This window comes from Tachypleus tridentatus, chromosome 2 (assembly GCF_004210375.1).
Source record: "Tachypleus tridentatus isolate NWPU-2018 chromosome 2, ASM421037v1, whole genome shotgun sequence".
Taxonomy (NCBI): Eukaryota; Metazoa; Arthropoda; class Merostomata; order Xiphosura; family Limulidae; genus Tachypleus; species Tachypleus tridentatus.
The window spans coordinates 62,186,913-62,208,935 of NC_134826.1; the positions used below are offsets into that span (position 1 = coordinate 62,186,913).

Below are 22,023 nucleotides of genomic sequence, written 5' to 3' on the forward strand. Positions count from 1 at the left end.
TCCTTCCATGTTGACTTTATTTGCATATCCTTAGCCTTATAAAGTCTTTCAAATAAGCTTCCAATATTAACATTACTTGTGAATTTCAGAGCAGAAATCCGAATCAATTCCAATTAAAAGCGATCACATTCATAGATTCCTCAGTAATTATAACAAACAGAGTGATTTTTGTTATGTGTTTTGTGTGGCTTATGTCTTTCAAGTATAGTCGAGTACGATAAAGAAGTACTAGGCAGCTGTGAACACAGTAGAACAGATTTTGTTGGACAGAAACTGAATCATCCCAAACTTAATGTCATTTCTAAATAGTGGTAACTATTTTGTTTTTCGTGGTAATTTTTATTGGTCTTTTTTATGACAGGAAAAAACACGATCAGATATTGAAAGTATTTTATTGTACCTTCCATTTCCATGTAAGAAGAGCTTCACTTGTCTTTTATGATGAACAGTATTTAGTAACCCATAAATTTTCACCAATGTCTTTCAAGTAAAGATTGCTAATGCCTCATCTCTTGCAAATTAGTTTCACATTGACTAATTATTTGATTTAATTCTGCCTAAATCCTAATTATTTGTAATTCACAAGTGCTTCCACGTGATCTCCTGAATCAAAAGTGCTGATTTTATTTCTAGTTCCTTGCATCGTTTAAAAGCAGTGAAAAACTAGCTACAACAAAAAGCTTTCAGCAAAACAAAACAATGAAACGCATGTTCCTGAGCATAGAACCAATTGCCTTGCTACTTCATCGTAGCGTTTGAACCTTGTTATGAATTTCATGTTTTTTGGTTTGGTTTTTGAATTTCGCCCAAAGCTACTCGGGTGCTCTTTGCGCTAGTAGTCCGCAATTTAGAAGTTAATGACTAGATGGAAGACAGCTAGAAACACCACTCAACACCAACTCTTGGAATATTATTTACCAGCGAAAAAGTGGGATTCACACGACTGAGAGGTGAGCATGTTCGGTGACGAGATTCAAACCCTTGAGCCGCAGATTGCGAGTCCTAACGCCCTAACCACCAGGCCGTGCCAGGCTCTTTCACTGTTGTCTTCGGAAAACTTTACCGTATCTTTGTTCGTATAAATTAATTGGTCGTATTGTGAAATGTTTATCTATATACATTAAGAAGGGCCCGGCATGGCTAGGTGGGTTAAGGCGTTCGACTCGTAATCTGATGGTTGCGGGTTCGAATCTCCGTCGCACCAAACATGCTCGCCCGTGGGGGCGTTATAAAGTGGCGGTCAATCCCACTATTCTTTGGTGAAAGAGTAGCCCAAAGTTGTCGGTGAGTAGTGATGACTAGCTGCCTTCCCTCTAGTATTACACTGCTAAATTAGGGATGGCTAGCACAGATAGCCCTCGAGTAACTTCGTACGAAATTTAAAAACAAACCAAACCAAACACATTAAGAAAACAGTAGTCTAAACGTCACGGTATCTGTCTTCTACTGTAGCACGTTCAATACGAAAAAATAATAATAATATTGTGCTGAGTGCTTTTATGGTTGATAAATCTCTTATGTTGTTTGATAAGTAAATTCATATTACGAGGTTATATCGTTTTCTCCTCGGAATCCTCCCAGGATAGAAATAAATATATTGTATAGTGCAATTTGCTGTCTCTACTGTGCGTTATAAGTCCTTAGATATATTGTTGTCCCACCGGTGAACAGTTACAGGTTAGAAGATATTTTTATAGCAAAGTCACATCGGGTTATTTGCTGAGTCCACCGCGGGGAATCGAATCTCTGATTTTAGCGTTGTGAATCCGGTGAACATAGGTTAGAAAATTACGGAATATGCATAAGAATACCTGGAATGGAATCACGAACACAACATCTGAGTAAGAAAATAAAGTCACAGTCAAGTTCTATATTGACACCATTTTATTTCTATTTTCAAAATGAAAAGTTAAAATAAATTGTCAAAGGACTGATTATAAATAGTTTTTTACACATTAGTATATTACAGAAACGTCAGAACAATTATTATTTTAATCTATCTATGTATGTGTTTGATCAGAAGAAATATCCACTGATGACACTGCCGTTGATCTAGGAGCTGTATGTAAATCAAGGAAATTTGTAAATTAATTGACTTTTCTATATAACGTATTATGTGAAAAAATATATATATATGGTCAAGTTCTTCCAAATTTTTAAATAAGGATTTTAATAAAAAGTGTGGAATAACTTGACTATCTTCAGATTTATTTAAATGCAAATGATTTACAAAATGCTTACACGAAATATCTGGACCAGTGTTATAACGGGTAATATAAAAACAGAAAATATATACCTGTTTTTTATGTTTTGTTATGAAATTATATAAAACTGCTACTACACCAGATTGTTGTTTTGTACTATTTAAGGTCAAATAGAGATCTATTTAAGAATACAAATTTCTCTTGAATGTTCGAATATAAGGTTATTCATTAGACTAAAGTATTTGTTACTTGGCTGGTTTAGCTAAATACAAACGTCGAGAACATAATATGGCGTTTATTGTCATATCGGAAATGTTATATCTGATAGACGTAGCTTCGGAAAATAGTCCTGTAAAGTAATTTATGATGTAAAAGGTTCCTTCGTAAGGCTGTCATATCAAAAGCACCGCCTGCATGTTTTCAATAATACATCTAGTGTAGAATGAAAACAGCTTCTCAGTGTCCAATTCAATAACCTGAATGCACAGAAACTTATGTGTTGAGTCTTGCGACTTTACTGGTATGTCCTTGTATGGAATATCAAGATTCCGATTTTATTCACTAGGTATGTGCTGGTTGAAAGGATATGTGTCATATCTGCGGATTTACAACGCTAGAAACCGACTTTGGTAGGCAAAGCACATATTGTTTGTATGTTTGTTCTTTATGGATGGATTTCTTATATAAGAAGGTTTACATGTACGTGTATCAAGTCTCGTAACTTAGAGGAATGTTAGGTTTGTATAGTTTTGAAAGACTGTGACGGTATGTGCTAGTGTTGTCATGGTTGCTTTGGTTTTTGAATTTCGCGCAAAACTACACGAGAGCTCTCTGCGCTAGACGTCCCTAATTTAGCAGCGTAAGACCAGAGGGAAGGCAGCCAATCATCACCACCCACTGCAATTCTTGTGCTACTCTTTTACCAACGAATAGTAGGATTGACTGACACACCATGACTTAAAGTACGAGCATGTTTGGTGTGACGGGGATTTCGAGCCCGCGACCCTCAGATTATGAGTAAAACTCCCTAACCACCTGACTATGCCGTTTACGATGTCATGTGAGCCACAGAATATCCTGGTTAAAGAAAGTTAAATACTTGGAAGTCAGTATCTTACTGACTAAAGAATTAGCAGTCGCTCACCGGTAAGCTCGAGGTCTTATAACACTAAATTATGAGTGTCGATTTCTGTTATGGGCATAGCACAGATAAACTAATCTTTAGCTTTACTCTTAGCAATAAAACAAACAAAAACGTCTTGATGTCCATTATTACTAATTATTCACGCACCTTTTATTTATTTTGTTTTTTGAGACATCTCAATATTGTTATATTTATGATCATAGTTCTAATAATTTTTCTTTAAATTACAGAGAAAGAGAGTCGTATCATTTTCAACTATTATCGGTTTTGAGGCAATTTGTGTTTTGTTCCCTGATAGAAAGACGTACTAACAAATAACATAACGTTAATATTATTATGGAACTTTGCAGCTATTAACAAACTTAGTACGTCATCAATATTCGAATGCTTAGTTATACAATAAATGCTCTACTCTGAAATATGTGAATGTTTTTTAAAGTATTATAGCAATTATTTACTTTCCATAATTTCTTCAAAGAGCCTCTTCTCTCAGTTCGTACTTGTTGTCAACTTATCCTTCAAACATACTTTATCTTAATTTTCTCATGGTAAAAACAAATGGCTTATAAAAGTAAAAACCTTTAAGTAGCATTGAACTTAATGACAAATAAACAAAGCGTCTTCAGTTATATCACACTGGAGTTTGTGTAGCCTATTATGACGCGACAAGCTGTTAACTGAGTAGAATCTGGAGAGAATTCTGAGAAATATCGTGAACTCGAACCTTGAATATTTCAATTCTCAGTCCAGCATGCTAACCACTAGGTAATGTCTGGTCTTACGTTGAAGATATGTTTACCATTCAAATTTAGAAAAGATATGTCAACTGCAATTTATTGATATTTATGTTGGAAGTTAATTTACATGTTACAAAAAAGCCATTTTCTGTGCATCCGTTTGTTTATGTGTATGGAACGCCAATCACGACTAAGCTATTGGACCAATTGCCACTAAAGTTGGCAGAAAGACCAAACTGGACATTCTAGTGAACAAGAACTATTTAGTTTAGGGCCTTTAAGTGCAAATCTGCGTATTGGTAGAACTATTCCTTTATCATTTAATCAAGGAAACACAAACGTTGTAGTATGATAGCTCACTTTTATAGGGTAAAGTTGTACAGTAATGTGTTCCCCTAAAGACGTAACTGCGCGTGTTCATATATAACATATTAACGCTTTCACCTTCTGATCTGAACCATAACTTAACAGAACCGAATCCCAGGCTCAAACTGCTCGTACACAGATCTACGTCCTTAATCGTTTGACTGACGAAATCATCCTTTTCAACTTAACACAATATATATGCATCCTCCTTTACACACATGGAGGAATATTGTGTGTAACATTTTCCATTTGTTTAACCTGCAGATCACCCCCAAAAATGCCCAAACGTAAGAAGCCCAGCTTCTCTAAGCGCAAGACATCCACAAAGAGAGTGGCACTGTGGCAAGCAAACCAAACACTGGAACAGTGGATGTCTCAACAACAAAGAAAGTAGGAATTCATCACAGCTACAAGAGCTGGGGAGGCACTAAGGAGAGGGAATCTTCACAACTCAGAAACCGAATGCCAACTGCAGTAGCAAAGGCTGAGGAAAACATGAACAACGCGCATTACAACACGTCAGAGACCAAATAGCTACTTCAACAGAAAGAGCTAAAGAAACACATGAAAAGCGTGCATATCAACAAGTCAGAGACCATACAACTAGTATAGCAGCAAGGGCTGAGAAAACAGCTGAATATAATCAAAATCAACAACGTAGAAACTAATGGTCCACTGCAGTAATCAGGGCCACTGAAGCACCACAACAAAGAAGGGAAGGTCAAAGGCAAGAACAACATGCTGTTACTGCAAGACATTGTCAACCTGACATACATTACTAGTCTGCAGGGTCAAGAGGCTTTATGTCAGTTAATTCCTAAGAATGTGGTGCTAAACGTGTAAGGGAGAATAAAAACATTTGAGCTGTAGTATTGGAAAAGTCAAGGTTAGCTTTTTGGAGACCTTTACTGAGCCATTAAAATAATTGGTATCTGGTCAAATTCTTGAGTCAAAGCACGTTCTTGTTAACATCAGGAAGTACAATTTTTACTTTTAAATGACTTCATTTGGTGCATCGCAGAAGCTAGTGAAACCATGATTTATGCCCACCTTCAAAGTTCAAGGACAACTCTATCATCGAATCAGATCCATTCAGTCACTGCCTGGCAAAGATCCCAAGGTTGTCCCTATTTATTTCAAGGTAGTTGAAAGTCAGCAAGGCAATTAGTAATGCAGCAGTGTCCCTGGTGTTCTACTGAATATTGTCGTCTCCCTCCAAGGGATGTTTTACCAGCATAATTCTTTGATAAGAAGTTCCAAACATTCAGCTCAATGAGTCACATCCAATGATTACTATGTTGTAATCAGTGTATACAAGGTTCCTAGTGGAGAGATGAATGGATATTCAATGTGTCAATCTGTGATGAAGTCGCTGTTCTCATGGTAGGAGAAATGCATTGTAAGAGAGATATTGTTATTCTTGAGATAAATAGAGCCTATGATGCCCTACGATATTTCATAATCCTGTGGCAAAGACAAGATGAGTACTATTCTGAGATTCCTAAATTTATCTCAATCTAACAAAACGGCCTTTTCCAAGGACTTCTAATCCTTCATAATCATGGACAGAGAAAGAGGAAACCACTTTAAAGGTTCACCAACCTTTTTAACCAGTATATTGTGGATGAGTGCTCCAAAACAGAGTAAGTACATTCATTACATTCAGCTCAATAAAAAAGTTCATCTTAGGGATGCTGTCAATGCTGATGGAAATGTAAGTACCTATAGTATGGTGATATTGGTTATTTTTTCCTTCATCGTTTATAAACTGTCCAAGATACATACATGAGAGGACTCAAGATACGATGACAGACGCCTGGCAATATGACAGGCCCGATCTCTTCATCATCTTCTCTTGTCAACCAAAATGAAAGGAAATCTAGTTAACCTTTATAAAAACAAAATCCAAAAGAGAGACATTACATCACTGCCAGGGTGTTTAAACTCAAAAGTGATAAGGCTGATAACTACAAAGGATTGTGGTGTCTTTAGGAAAGCAAGGTGCAATTTTTACACTATTGAGTAGCAAAAACGTGGCCTTCTCATAACATATCTTGCTATTGTTGAGGGAAAAGATTCATACAAGTAAGAATGACATATTTATCTGTGCTGGCCATAAAGAATAGCCTGACCTAATTGATGTGGTTTGCAAAAGGTGGTCCATGATCCAGGTGGGGAGCTTAATTCAAATTCACAATATATGAAAAACCATAAAGGCAACAGAAAATATCCCAGAAACAGTCCATGTTGGCTATTCTATATTTCACTTCAGAAGACCTGAATATGGTGGTTTTGTAACAACACTCAGACCTAGCACTAACTCTGAGATGGAGGTCGACAACCCTACTGCCCTCTTCTGTGCAAAATCTTTGAGGTCCACATCAATGTTGAATCCTGCATTTCTGTGAAATCATTTAAATGTGCTTGCAAATACATATAAAATAATACCTGAATATGGCTGCTTTTGCCCTTATCCTCATTGAAGACAAACGTCTCTCCATTCGTGTGAAAGGCTTCAAGTCTATTGAACTACCAACGTCCACCATAAACAACCGGCATTGGAAAATGTACCAAAATTATCAACAAATAGAAGTCTATTCAAAATTATTGAAAACCACTGAGTCTAAAAGTGGAGGCATGTCTTCCCTTGATGCACCTGGCAGAACTGGAAAAAACATTTATTTTTAACCTGTTCTTAGCTGGGGTTTGTTAGAAGAAAAAATGTTTTAGCTGTGACATTATCAGGGATTGTAACCACTTTGCCTACTGGAGAAAGAACTGCCAATTCCACATTCAAGCTTTCATTGAATTCATCTCAATAAGACTCTCCTAAAATAAGATTGTCCTTATACAAGTTCTGGTTGATTGTGAATTAATAGTGTGGAATGAATGCGCCATGTCCTACACTGGAGCATTTGAGACTGCCAACATAACTTTGCAGGACATTCAAAGCAATGTCAGGATTATGGAATGCATAATATTTCTTATGGTTGGAGACTTCCAAGAGACCTTATCTGTTGTACTTCGAGGAACCAAAGCTGATGAGTTGAATGCCTGCATCAAATCATCATTTCTTCGGAGACATGTTTTCAAACTGAAGCTAACTATAAACATGCGAGTGTATCTCTTTTTGAGACCAAGAAGCAAGAAGCTTTGCTGCAGCTCTTTTGAAAACACTGATAGACTTATCACAATGTCTAGAAGAAGTGAAGCAAAGAGGTGTTTCCAAATATGAAACAACATTCATGACATTATTTGGCTATGAGAGATTTTGGCTTCTATAAATGATACTGTTTACAAGATAACTTTCACGTTATTACAGAGGTTACCATTTGACTCAGTGTTGGATCCTGATCTAGTTGAATTATTTAATTCCCTGCAACCCCCAGGTGTTCCACCACAAAACATGGTACTCAGATTTTGGGTTTACCTCTCATGATTTTGAGAAAAGTGGATTCACCCAGACTATACAATTGCAGAAAGCTTATTGTGAAATAATTACTTTGTCATGTCGTCAAACATAAAGTTATATAGGCAATTTCAAAAGTGAAAATCTCTTTCTACTTCAGATACCTATCTTCCCAACTGAAACAGCTTTTCAATTCAAGATGTTTCAATTCCCCATACAACTTAGCTTTGCAATGTCCATTAACACAACTCAAGGACAGTATTTAAAGGTAGTTAAACTGAATTTGACAGCTCCTTGCTTTTCTCATAGGCAGTTTTATGCTGGATGCTTCTGTGTAGGCAAAGAAAAGCATTTACATTACCTTGCACCGGAAGGCAAAACCAGGAACATTGTTTACAAAGATGCTCTTTGATGTAATTATTTCATTTCTGGTATTAGTATTCGTGTATGTATATGCTATGCTAGGTTTTTAGGGACAAAAGTACTGAGAGAAATGTTTTTGTGTTCACTTTCATTTCATTGTCATTTCTCGCATTTTACCCTAAGCAGCGCCGGTTACATCTGCTAGTATAATATAAATGGGACACAAAATGAAATTGTTTCAGATTATTTCCTGTGTAGGGCTGTACACATTTTAAAGTAATATGTTTACTTTAAACAAAACATATTACAACAAACTATCTCTCACCTGTAACTGTAGTATTTAGCACCTGTAGTTAATTTTTAGTTTCAACTTGTGTAGGTCTTCTTTAACGCAATATCTAATGTTTCAAGAGCCGTAATAAAACGATCTGACCATTGCTGGTAGTGGGCGTTGCGCTTTCTTCTACCACCACCAACACCACCACCAGCAGCTCCTCCACCAGCAGCTCCTCCACCAGCACCACCACCAACACCAGGATTACCACCAGCAACTCCACCAGTTCCGGCAATCCCACCAGTAGCAGTATTAGCAGCAGTTGCTTGAGTAGCAGCAAGTGTTGCTGCCATATTTGCATTCAAAGTTTGTATTGAATTGATTAGAAAGCCTGCAAGAGGGATGAGGAATGATGCTATTCCTATGATGAATGCTATACCCAATCCGATCAGGAAGAATAAAGGTGAACCAAGTCCACCACCAAACTGCCGAACCGAAACTGGTGAATGGTTAACATTTGTGTCGTTTTTGTTTTCTTCATGTGCAGAAGTAAGATTAATTAGGACGAGAAACAGAATGGATTGGATATAGTAGTCAAATGAACGTGACATCTCTGTAATACAGAGGAAACAAGACATTAGTAACTATCTTAATTCTAAAATTCAAATTTGTGTTATACTTGTTTTAAACTTTAAATAACAGAAGAGAATTCTAAACTAACATTGATATATATTAGTCATTAATACAATTAAATGCTGTTGTAAACTATTGTTAATGTACACTATGCACTTAACATTGAACTGTAAAACAGAAAAAAATAAGTTATCGTTTAAAAACCTTAGATTTATTTAAAAAAAAACAACTTGAAAATTCTACTTCAGACTTGTGATATGAAATAACATACATTAGCATATCTGGACTAAATACTTGTACGTAAAGATAAAAAATAACCTGAGTTCGATTTGTAAACTTTATCTCCGTTTCTAATACAACTTTCAAAAATTTGATGTCTGTTAAGTACCCAGGCTGATAAGTATTTGTAAAAGACAAAAGTAACCACAGTGGTATTTATTACAAACAACTGAAGAAATGGTAGATATTGAGAATAATCACTAGTTAACGATATTGATTGACAGATTAAAGTCAACTTACACAAGGTCATAAATTTTGGAAGACGATTCTTCAATTAGCATGATATACTTACATACATAACGATACGATGTAGTTATGAAGTTGAGAAAACTACTAATTTACCAATAAGGTACTTCATTCAGCCATCCTTGTTTCTCATATTATCTGCTATGCATGAACTGAAGTCATGGCTTTTACTTTTGCGTAAATGTTTTTTTTTTGTTATTATTAAGCACAAAACAGTACAGCATCTGTACTATGCCGACCACAATGATCAAACCCAGAATTACAGTATTATAAGTCTCCAGTCTTACCTCGAATACTGAAGAAGGTAACATAAGTACATAATTATATCATTATAGCAAATAAAGATTGAATTTATCCTTATTAATTAATTACGGTCTTCGGTATCTCAGCAGGACATTTCATAACTTTAGAATTCAGGGCTCGTTCCCACAGTAGACAGAGCATAGAACGTCCACTTTGCGCAAATATAAGTGCAGTAAAACGGAATAATGTATATTAACAAGCACACCTAGCTGCCTATAGAATACATGTGTTAACTCAGTGATAACGTTGTGTAAAATTTTGAGAGCAGCCTATCGCTGTGTTCAGTTGCGCTCTGAGCACACTGAATGTACCAGATAGTTCATAGTTAGTAACAGTAAATAACGTGAAATTCAAAGTAGAAAAGCAGACAGCTTCTTTAAAAACGAATGGAAAGTAATACAATTTTACTCTACTTAGTGACAACTGGTAGTTGGTATTTTAAACTTCAAAGATATTGTGTTTGCGACACACAGGCTAAATAATATTGTTATTCCTGACTCAGAACTGATAATAAGAGAAAGGGACATTGGACAGCGGTTCTTACCGCTAACAAAGTGGCGAAATTTTCTGATACAGTCATAGCGGCCCAGAGTTGAAAGTTTGTAATGTTTTTCGCACTAGACGGCGACTTCTAACACAGACATTTGGATATACAGCACATAACGCTAACCACAAAACTTCGCACAACCGTAACATCTAATGGCACGTCATAACCAGGTGGTTAGGGCGCTCGACTCGTAATCTGAGGGTCGCGAGTTTGAATCCCCGTCATACCAAATATGCTTGCCATTTCAGCTGTGGAGACGTTATAATGTGACGGTCAATCCCACTATTCGTTGGTAAAAGAGTAGCCCAAGAATTGGCGATGGGTGGTGATGGCTAGTTGCCTTCCCTCAAGTCTTACACTGCTAAATTAGGGACGACTAACACAAATAACCCTCGCGTAGCTTTGCGCGAAATTCAAAAGAAACAATCCCTAGCATCTAAATCGTTTATGAAAACAAAAAAATACAAATGAATTAACATATTATTATCTGATTCAGATTCAGTGTAAGAATTTTCATAACATTCAGCAGGGTATGAAGTTCGTAAGACTATCGAACTATATATAAACTCTAAACGCTACATATACCATTAATTGCTAGACGATGGAATAACTCACCTCACAACACTCGATGTGTTATAAACCCTTGTAATTTCGAACCCTTGCAATACTGAGATTTACTATCAAAGATTGGTTTATATAGTCTGCAGAATGACAGTACTCTACCTTGGCCCTAAATATTTACCATCCTCCACACTGTTAACTGGACTGAAATAAAGGAAACCACACCTTACACTTTAATCACACCTTTTCTCATGCCATTCACATTACATAACATTAATTTTTATGTTTGTCGAAATGTCTTAGTGTCACTAGATTAATTTGGCCAATATGGTAGGTTATTTTCTGAAAAGTTTATTGTTCTTCAGGACTTTAGGAAGCAGGTCATGCTTTAAACGATATTTAAACAGAAACAAAAAAAATATTTGGAAATTACCCAACACAGTAAGTTTTATTTGTTGTTTTGGCTTAACAGAAACTCTCCTTTCAAGAGCACAAATCTGATTCTTGTCAAGCCAGTCAATTCAGTACAAAATAACGTGCTTTTCTTTGTGTTAATATTGTTGTAAAAAACGCTAATTTATTTTAATTTGCGCATTTTACTCAAAGAGAAAAATTAATCATTGAAAAAAAAACATATTTAACCCTAAAATAAACTAAGGGATTGACATAAACCTCATCAACTGTATAAATATATATACTTTTAAACATATAAAAAAATAACATAAACTGAAACCTCTGGAAGAACTCTGGAGTTAAATATTTTTTAGAATTACAATTTTATTACTGAAAGTGTGTTTTGTATTGAGAAAGTCCTACTAAGGTAATCAGCAATTTATTCCTCTAATTTTAAAGTTAGTCATATAAGATCTGGTATTTATCTGTACTATTTATTCCTAGGGTTTGGGGCCCGACATGGCCAAGCGTGTTAAAGCGTGCGACTCGTAATCTGAGGGTCGCGGGTTCGCATCACCGTCGCGCCAAACATGCTCGCCCTTTCAGCCGTGGGGGCGTTATAATGGTACGGTCAATCCCACTATTCGTTAGTAAAATAGTAGTCCAAGAGTTGGCGGTGGATGGTGATGACTAGCTGCCTTCCCTCTTGGGCTACTCTTTTACCAGCGAATAGTGGGATTGAAAGTTACATTGTAACGCCTCCATGGCTGAAAGGGCGAGCATGTTTGGTGCGACAGGGATTCGAACCTGCGAATTACGAGTCCAGTGCCTGGCCATGAAGGGCTCTGTTCTTAGGCACGGCTAGTGGAGATATCCCTCGTGTAATTTTGCGCAAAATTCAAAAACAAATAAACAATCTATCCTTAAGGAATATTTATTCTATGGAATGATAAAAAGGTTAAACCTAACAACACTTAGTTTATTTCAGACAGCATCTAGTCGAAGTTTATCTCTCAGAGAACGTTATCGGAAAAGTTGTCACTTTGTACGTTTTGTTTATACACTAGATTTTTGTCGGTAAATGAATTTTGTATATATATTTATGACAAAGCTACTAAGACACTCTGCTACATTTCCATAGGGAGGGCTGTAAGTTCACAATACCCTATCGACTATCTTTTAAATTAAGATGTTGACTGTGGGAGTTGTGTAAATCACATGGATTGAAACCCAGCTCTTAAGATCCAAAATCTAAATATATACCTCAGGGCTAACAAACGTCCAAGCAAATAACGCTCCATATCATGCATTTATTTATTTTAATTTATTCCACGAATGTTTCAGTGCATAAGCTGAACAGATAAACGTTTACAGACAATTATCAGTAATTTCTTTGTTCACAGTAATACGTATATTTCAAGTTTGACCTCCCTCTTTTTCTTCTTAGAAGTGAGGTACATTTTAAGATTTCTTAATACATTAATAAAATAATTAGATTGAAAAAGTTGAATAATACGGTGCTAGTCTCGTTTCTTCATAAATATGTGTATATATTTCCCAGTTATCCGTATTATATCAAAAGCGGGCAAATGATTCCTCAGTTCTGTACAGTTTTTATGAAATAATTATGCAAAAATACAGTTGTAATTCCTAATAATTACACGATCGTCCCAGTACATGTGTAAAGAAAACGATATAAGGGTGTACCATTTATACAAGAATATAGTATCATTTTGAGAACAGAGTACGAGAGGACACTCAAGTTTCTGTTTTTCGAACATTAGTTTACGAACATTTATTTTCTCCAGACACATAAAAGGAATGCTCGAAAAGTCCGTTGCTCGACTCAAAAAGGAAAAATAAATTGGTTTAACTATAATTTATTTATCAATATAACCTCCTCTTGGTCCTCTACATTTGTAACAACGGTGTTCTAGAGCCTTCATGGCCTTCAATTCTTCTCTGTCTTAAGTCTATGATTGAATGGTATGCACGAGACTGTCATCACACTGTAATCTTCTGCCTTTCAGAAATATTTTAAAGTCAGGGAATATAAAAAAAATCACATGGAACTATTTTTTGTGAGTAAGGTATGATTAAGTAAATATAAGCCAGCATCATGGGTAGTGTTCAAAGCAACATGTATTTTATAATCTTGGGCATTGTCCTGATGCAAAATAACACCGTAACGACAGAAGAGAGCATTGTTTTGGACGAGAACATTGAAATGACGGAAGAAAACATTGTAGTGATGGAAGAACACATTCCTCCTTACGAAAAAAACATTGTACTGATGGAAAAATTCATTGTCCTGACGGACGAACACACCTTTTTGGAGCAATTCTCTTCTATTTTTTCCGATTTCTTGGCGCAAGTTGTTGATTAAAGATACCGTACAGTCTCCTGGCCTTCTTACAAATAATGAACTCGTAAAATGCTCTTGGCATCAGTAAACATTGATGTCATGACCTTCCAAGCAGAGGGCTATGACTTGAGCTTCTTTGAGGTCGGTGAACTTGGCTATTTTTACTTCAAACTTTCCAGTTTTTGTCTCTAAGTCAAAGCGGTGAACCTACTTTTCTTCCATAGTTATAAATCTATTGAAACACTTGAAGTAAGCTTTGGATTTCAACCACTTGGACCCGTTTCTGTTCAGGTGACAACATTTTTAAACATATCTGGCACTAACCTAACTGTTACCCAAACTGTCATTCAAAATACATACTACGATACTTTTACCGATTTCTACTTCCTCTGCTAACTTTATAATGATAATCTTCCTATTATGTATAACCAGATAATGAACCTTATTTACAGTTTCTGTTGCGGTCGATATTGAGAGCCGACCAAACCTCGGATCAGCTTCATATTATTTTCTACCACATTCAAACTCAGTACAACATTTAATATACTGGAGTACTCTCTCTATAGTTATATTGTAAGACAAGAAATACTTCTATAGTTGTCGTGTAAGACAAGGAATATTTTTATAGCTATGGTGTTAGAGTACAAATATTTCTATAGTTTAAATGTAGAAGGTCTTGATTCTACCAAGAATTAGAAGAGTTGAATATTTATGTTGTAATTCAAAGTAATATATATATGTATATTTATTTATTTTGATTTTATGTTACTACTTTTGTAATATTAGTGTAAGTAATAACTAAAGAAGGAAAATCCTACACATATGACATTTCCAAGGAATATTTCACACAGCTAAAGAGGAAAATAACATTTTGTGCTGAGCATTCTGCACATAAAAGTTTACGTTAATTAAACAATGTATTGAATGTTTGTCCTACAACAAACTCCCATCGTTCCTACTAGATTTATCCCCTAGAATATTTAATACTTTTATTTGTTTACATTTCTTGTATTAGTTTTGTTTACAGTTCTCTCTTCCCAATTAATTTGATTACGATGACCCTTCAGATGATCATTTTATGTAAATATGAATAAATATATTGTTGTTCTTGAGAGATTTCTTAATAGAATGGTATACGTAAGTAATATGAATGGTATACATAAAAGCTCTTTCACGTCATGTCAACACAGTACAGTTTATTCTAAATAAGACAAGTTTTGCAATTTTCTTTAGCTGTTATCAGAGGGAAGGGAAAGAAAAAAACGCATAATTTAAATTATGAAAAGATATAAATATCAAATATTTATACCCCCTTCAAAAAGAGCATAGAAACATTATACTGTTGTTGTTTTTCGTTTGTTTTAACTTTTTATGTACAAATACAAAAGCTTAGCCCTTCTTAATGTTGGACTGACAGAATAGAGGGGTGGGAGCTAATTAGTAGCACACACCGCCTCGTGTTACACTAACCAAATAGTGAGATGTGACTTGAGTTACACTTACCGAATAGTAAGTTTTCACCGTAAATTTTATAAACACCCACAGCTCAAAGTGCGGAACGTGTTTATACAGCAAGGGGATGTGAATAGTAAATCCTCTTATTGACAGTACGAGGACACGCCTGGTGCTATCAGTGGTATATTTTTTACACGAACGTATATGAGATGAAAACTGGCTGCAACATCTGTTACTATAACGTACAAACGCACCATTCAAATAATTGTATTCACTATCCACTTGAATATTTTTTTCTAGTTTGTTTGCATTATCGATATACAAATGTAAGTTTGAACTGTTAAATTGAACTACAATTATGGACTTTTATCACAAGATAAACGAAAAATATTCAATTAATTTATGAATACTTTTAGTAAGGATATTTAATTTAATTATAATAAATGTTTGAATTTTCATTAACTGTTTATCACGTTTTTTAAAGTATTTCAGTTAAGGTTTTATTTAAACCTTAATGCTACTCTTAACACTTTAATTTATTATGAAAAGTTTTATGAAATGACGTCCAACATTTTGCTTCCTTGAGGCTAATCGGTAATCTTTAGAGCTAAAATTCGGAGTTCGATTCTTGTGATGGATACAGCTCAGATAGTTTATTGCTTGAAAACAAAGAAACAAACAATGCTGAAAAATTATAACAGTTTGTTTGAAACGTGTCTAATTACCTAATGTCATTCAGAAATGTTTCTTTTTCTCAACTTTAAGACCCGGAAACGCGATTTTTTGTTTTTGTTTTCATGTTGCACCATGACTGTTTATGAAGAAAATGAGAGATGGCACGTAACACAGGGCTATGTATTTGGCATACAAACGTGTAATTGTCTATCCCTTGTGTACTACTGTATATTCATTTTGTTATTAGCGGTTGGCTTGTGAACATGTAAATTGTCTCTTTTGTGTCACATTTTTTGTGTAAATTTAGCCACACTATCTTGTTTATGCCAAATGCACTTAAACTGAAAGAAATGTATTTGTAAATGGTTCTGTTCCCAAGTGTTACTGGTACATTACTGTATGCTTGTGGGTTTTTCTTATAACAAAAACACTTTGGGCTATCTGCTGAATCCACCGAGTACATTACTGAACAATAACGTTTAACAATAGACACATGGATAGCTAAGTGTTTTGTAATTATATGTATATGTTCATAGTAAATTCTTCAGATTCACACAAACAACCAATTTGTATTATGTTATTTTTTAAGATGCAATTAGAAATTCCCAAATCATGCTTTTCCACTTCACTTGGCCCTCTATAATGATTAATTAATAATTATGTACTCACTTCATTCGCTAACCAGAAACATTTAGTGACGTTAGAGGAACCGTTCATTTTAACTCCTCATTGTTCGAAGTGTTTATCTGTAATATATCAGGAAAGATACAAACATGTTTTACCATTCAGTCAAAGTTTTAACACTTATACTTTGGAAAGATACCAACATGTTTTACCGTTCAATCACAGTCTTAACATATGCACTTTGAAAAGATACCGACATGTTTTACCATTCAGTCACAGTCTTAATATTTACACTTTACAGTTTTATTAAAAGGCATGTAAATCCCAGTTCATGATTAGGACATTCTAATGTAATTATTTATTTTTTTATTTTTTCAAATTCCGCATTTGGAGTTTTCTACTTTTGAACATAGGGTGGTAATAACGCCCCCACGGTGGGACAGCGGTAATTATACAGATTTACAACGATAAAATTAGATGTTCGATTCCCGTGATTGACACAGCATATAACGCAATGGGGTTTTGCACACAAAAAAAAACAAAGAAAGCAGCTTGGTCATAATTTAATTATAACGGTACTACATTTTAATTTTTCGTAATAAAATTCAGAGTCTAATGATATATGCTATTGAGAAATAAACCTAAGAAACACCGAAATACTAGGGAATTTTGTGATTGTTTTTGCTGAAAACGGAAAAAAAGACTAAAATTAGTTTTAAAAATCAGATTGCAGATCCAGGTATATTTATAGAGTAAGCGTCGTAATGCTATACATTTATAAGTTTTAAAGAAGTCAATAAAATGTTTTAACAACACATGAAAAAGAACATGTTAAAATCAATTTAACATTACTCTTACATCAATGAAAGGATAACAGTTACACATAGTTGAATTAAACAGTTAGTTTTCACTTTTAACAAAGACAGAACCTGATGGAAATATGAAAAACCAGTTGCTGTTTTTGAAAATACGCGCAAAGCTACACGACGACTATCTGCGCTAGCCGTCCCTATTTTAGCGTGAAGACTAGAGAGAAGGCAGTTAGTCCTTATCACCTACCGTCAAATCTTGGGCTACTCTTTTACCAAAGAATAGTGGGATTAAACGTCATATTATAACTCCCACAAAGCTGAAATTACGAGCATGTTTGGTATGATTGGGATTCGAACTCGCAACTCTCAGATTGCGAGTTGAGCGCCTTAACCATCTGGTCATGCCGGGTCTCATTAATATCTTATATTGCAATGTTACCATGTGTTATCTTTTACTAACGAATAGTGGGACTGATTGTTAATTTATAACGCCTCCACGGCTGAAAGGGCGAGCATGTTTGATGTGGCGGGATTCGAACCCGGGACCCTTATATTTTATATTTCTAGTTTATTTACCTCGCGGGTTCGAATCTCCGTTACACCAACTATGCTCACCCTTTCAGTTGTGGGGGCGTTATTACGTGATTGTCAATCCCACTCTTCGTTGGTAAAAGAGTAGCCCAAGAGTTAGCGGTGGGTGATGATGACTAACTGTCTTCCATCTAGTCTTACACTGCTAAACTAGGGACAACTAGCACAGATAGCCCTCATGTAGCTTTGCGCGAAATTCAGAACAAGTTTATTTACCGAATGAAAACAAATTAACACTGAAGGTTTAAAAAGTTTATTTTTTACAAATATGCAAACATTTTGGCCAAGACTGTATTTGCCAATTCCCTAAATAATTTATAATATTTCGAGTAGAAACGTACTTACATAATTATGACAAGTAATTACTTTTAAGAAACTTTTTATTTTGCGTTTCATATGGAAAAAACTTAATGCAATTTTTATTCAAAAATATGAATCAAGACACGAATCAAATTACATTCCCAATAAATACGTGCTCGCTTTCGTGTTACACGTAATCAATTGTATCTGTTGTCCCTATAAAATAAAATAGGAAAAAGGTATCCAGAGCACAAAACAGTTAGTAATGTTTTATGCAAATAATCACGTAACATTTATCAAATAATATTACCTAATAAACTATATATATTATATAAATAAGTAACATTTTATTGCACAGTACTATCTAGTAAAGAAGATCTATTATACAAATAAACAAGTAACATTTATCCAATAGTATTATCTAGTAAACAAGATATATTATACAGATAAACACGTAGCATTAGCCCAACAGTATTATTTAGTAAGATCTACAAGCATTAAGATGTCATAGCAATTCTACTTTTAAAAAAATTACATAAAAGAAAACATATTTAAGAGACTTATATCCAAGCACCTTGCCAAATTATGAAACTTTCTTAAGCCTCGTTTTTGTCGAACTTATTCATGGCTAACTAGAAAGTAGAAATTAAATCCAAGAAGTCTTCGAACATTAAAGGGTTAATCCTTTCATACGTCATTTCCCTTTTCCGGCGGCCTGGAACAGCTGTCGATACCGTGGTGGTTAGGGCAGTTTGTATGGCTGTTGCTAGAATAGCAAGAAGAGAAAGTCCAATGATTCCTAGTCCGACCAAAGCAATGGGAATCACTATAGGAATTCCAAGAAGAAAAAGGAAGGGGAAGATGGACAACGGCGATCCAAATGAACTGACGAATTGTCGTGAAATGTGGGACTTCGATTCCCAGAGTTTTACAATATTTTGGCTAGCTTCCGTCGGAAGAACAATTCCCATAAAAATAACACAGACAAAATGTAAGCAAAATGGAAAGGTTATTTACCAAATCAGCTTGGAAAACATCTTTCTGGGAGCTGGAAAAATATATTGTACATTATGTTTCCATCTGTTTTTTTTTTACATCTTAGTCTTCATTAATTTGACATTGAGAGAATTATTTGTTTGTTTTTTAATTTCGCGCAAAGCCACACGAGGGCTCCCTGCGCTAGCCATCCCTAATTTAGCGATGTAAGACTAGAGGGAAGGCAGTTAGTCATCACTATCCACTTCCAGCTCTTGAGCTACTCCAACGAACAGTGAGATTGATCGTAACATTAAAACGCCACCACGGTTTAAAGGGCGAGCCTGTTTGGTGTGACAGAGATTCGAACCCGCGACTCCCAGATTACGAGTCGAGTGCCTTAACCACTTGACCACGCTGTGGCCCCGGGTTTCGATACCCGTAGTTGGCAAAGCACAGATAGCCCATTGTGTAGCTTTGTGCTTAATTAAATAAAAACAGTAATTTCCTACTAAAAACACTTTACCCCATAATAAAGTAATAAGTTAGTTAATAGAATCGACTAGACGTATAATCCGTATTTTTACATATTATTTTACTATAACACTAGGAAGTAACATAAACAGATGCTCTTACTTTCAAAAGTATTAGCTATAGGACAAAATAACAAATCTTGTTAAAGTATCGCCTCGTAACTCACAAGGAATCAGATACTTTAACAATGGTTAAGTTTATATATGATTCCCGTACGACCCTGAACTTTCGTTTGAAGCAAAGTTTAGCGTTTTCTTTAGAAACAGTTCAACATTTTTTGTTTAGACAACTCATGATATACGACGGAAGAGCCCCGGAAAGAAAGAGGCAGACAAGTGCAATTCTGTGTAACACCACTTAGGCAAGAAAATCGATTAGAACTGACTGCGTTGTTACATGTTTCAACTCATCTATGTCTGCGTTACCTAAAGTACGTTTTTCATGGTAAAATAGCAGAATTGTTGAGTTCGATGTCACGTTCCAATGTCATGAGAAAACTTCTGTTGAGTCCCCAAGAAAGCACAGAACGTGATGAGATCGCGAACGTGCACATTTAAGTGGACAAAATCATTTTTACAAACTTCCACTGTTCTTCTATTTCAGTTTAAAGTGAATCGTTTCCCCGCTCTTAGAAACAGCTTGCAAACAGTTCAAAGTTTTAAAACGAGATCTTTAAATTTCCGCTTAATAAAAAGAGAGCTTAAATGTAAAAAGTTTATTAGGTCTACTTGTGTTAAAAGAAAGCAAAATATGTTAATTACTAATTTCTCTATATTAAAACATTTAATGAAATTTACCATCTCTTTGCTATCATTATTGAATATCCACTAAAAAGATGTTAACACATATATACAAAAATATACAAAGCCAATAGTACAAGTATATTACTATAAATTAAACACAATTTTAAAAAGGAGCGACAAAAAAAGATGATTCAGCTCCACAAATAAGATTCGTAAAATATGAAATAATTTCATTGTACAGGGTGGCCCGTAAGTCCTTACCCATCCATATATCTTATGTATCCAGTGTATCTGTGTGGTGTCACCAATATTCTTGCGCTCATGTACCCACGTACTTGTCATAATACCCTCTTCAAGTGTAAATGAACTTACGTCGGTCATATTTCTCTGAGAAAAAAGAAACAAATTTATAATACATGCGTAATTGAATATAAAATAATAACATATGGATGGGTAGGGACTTACGGGCCACCCTGTAGAAATAAAGGCCAAGTTATGTTTAATTTGCAGGAACGAATGTAGACATATTTGCTACTTAAGCAAAGATTGAAAATGCTGTCTGTAGCCTAATGTTCTGTATCATAGCCACCAATAAACATACGAGTATCATAACGTAAACAGGATATCGTAACTTTTAGTCAACGTTAACTTTAGCCAGCCTATTTATGAAGTACATAGAAGTGCTTGGATATAGAAGAACTTGATTATTTTTCTCTCTCTCTTATTGTGTGGCTCAAAGGTAAACGTAAACAGTGACATATTTAGGTAGGGGCTAGAGAGGGCTCAACCCCAGGGCCCATGGTCTTAATGGGGGCCCATTGATAATTTTATTCTGTGTAAAATTCCATGGTATGTAGGTTCTACAAAAATTATTAGCTCTTGAGCCCACACAATCTCAAATCCGTCACTGAACGTAAGGGCATATACGCTAAAAATCGAGGTTTGATATCATAGAAAGCAGAGCGCAAATAGCTCATTGTGTAGCGTTACACGTAAACACATATAAACAAACAACTTTTAGCTGCAAAGGTGTGAAGTAACTTCCTAAGATATACTTTATTAAATTTATACTTTTCTTTATATTTAGAATGATTATCTTACGTTGTCGTGTCTATGAACACAGTTGTTAACAGGCCAGACAATCAAGGCAACGAATGTAAAGTGCGTGTGAGGTAGTCGATATTATTGAAATTAAAGTTAATATAAAACTGTTATTTTACTTTTCCTTCACCCTGATTTTGTATTTGTATTTTTATATTTGTAACAAACCTCCTTAAGGCAGTCTGAGCTAGTGATTAGAGAAGAGGCAGCCAAAACAGCAGCACCTACTCACTAACCTAGGCATGTTAATGTATATACTTGGGCAAGGTTTACGTTAAATATCAGCCAACCAGTGACTATATGGAAGACAGCCAAATAAGCAGCACATACTCAATAAATCTAGGCATGCTCATGTATAATTACGCATGGTTTACGTTCGATATAAACCA

At 35.1% G+C, this 22,023-nt stretch overlaps 1 protein-coding gene across 1 annotated transcript; it reads right to left on the bottom strand.

Moving 5' to 3' along the window:
- Positions 1–1,878: 1,878 nt before the first annotated feature.
- Positions 1,879–11,255, bottom strand: LOC143235754 (uncharacterized). Its single transcript, XM_076473961.1, has 3 exons — positions 11,121–11,255; positions 8,549–9,110; positions 1,879–2,059 (listed from the first exon to the last, which is right to left on the bottom strand). Exon 2 carries the CDS (start codon positions 9,106–9,108, stop codon positions 8,590–8,592), a length of 519 nt encoding a protein of 172 aa, XP_076330076.1. The 5' UTR covers positions 9,109–9,110; positions 11,121–11,255; the 3' UTR covers positions 1,879–2,059; positions 8,549–8,589.
- Positions 11,256–22,023: the final 10,768 nt, after the last annotated feature.

Coding starts and splice junctions, on each gene's coding strand:
- LOC143235754 (XM_076473961.1), bottom strand. CDS start 9,108: ATGTCACGTTCATTTGACTACTATATCCAATCCATTCTGTTTCTCGTC.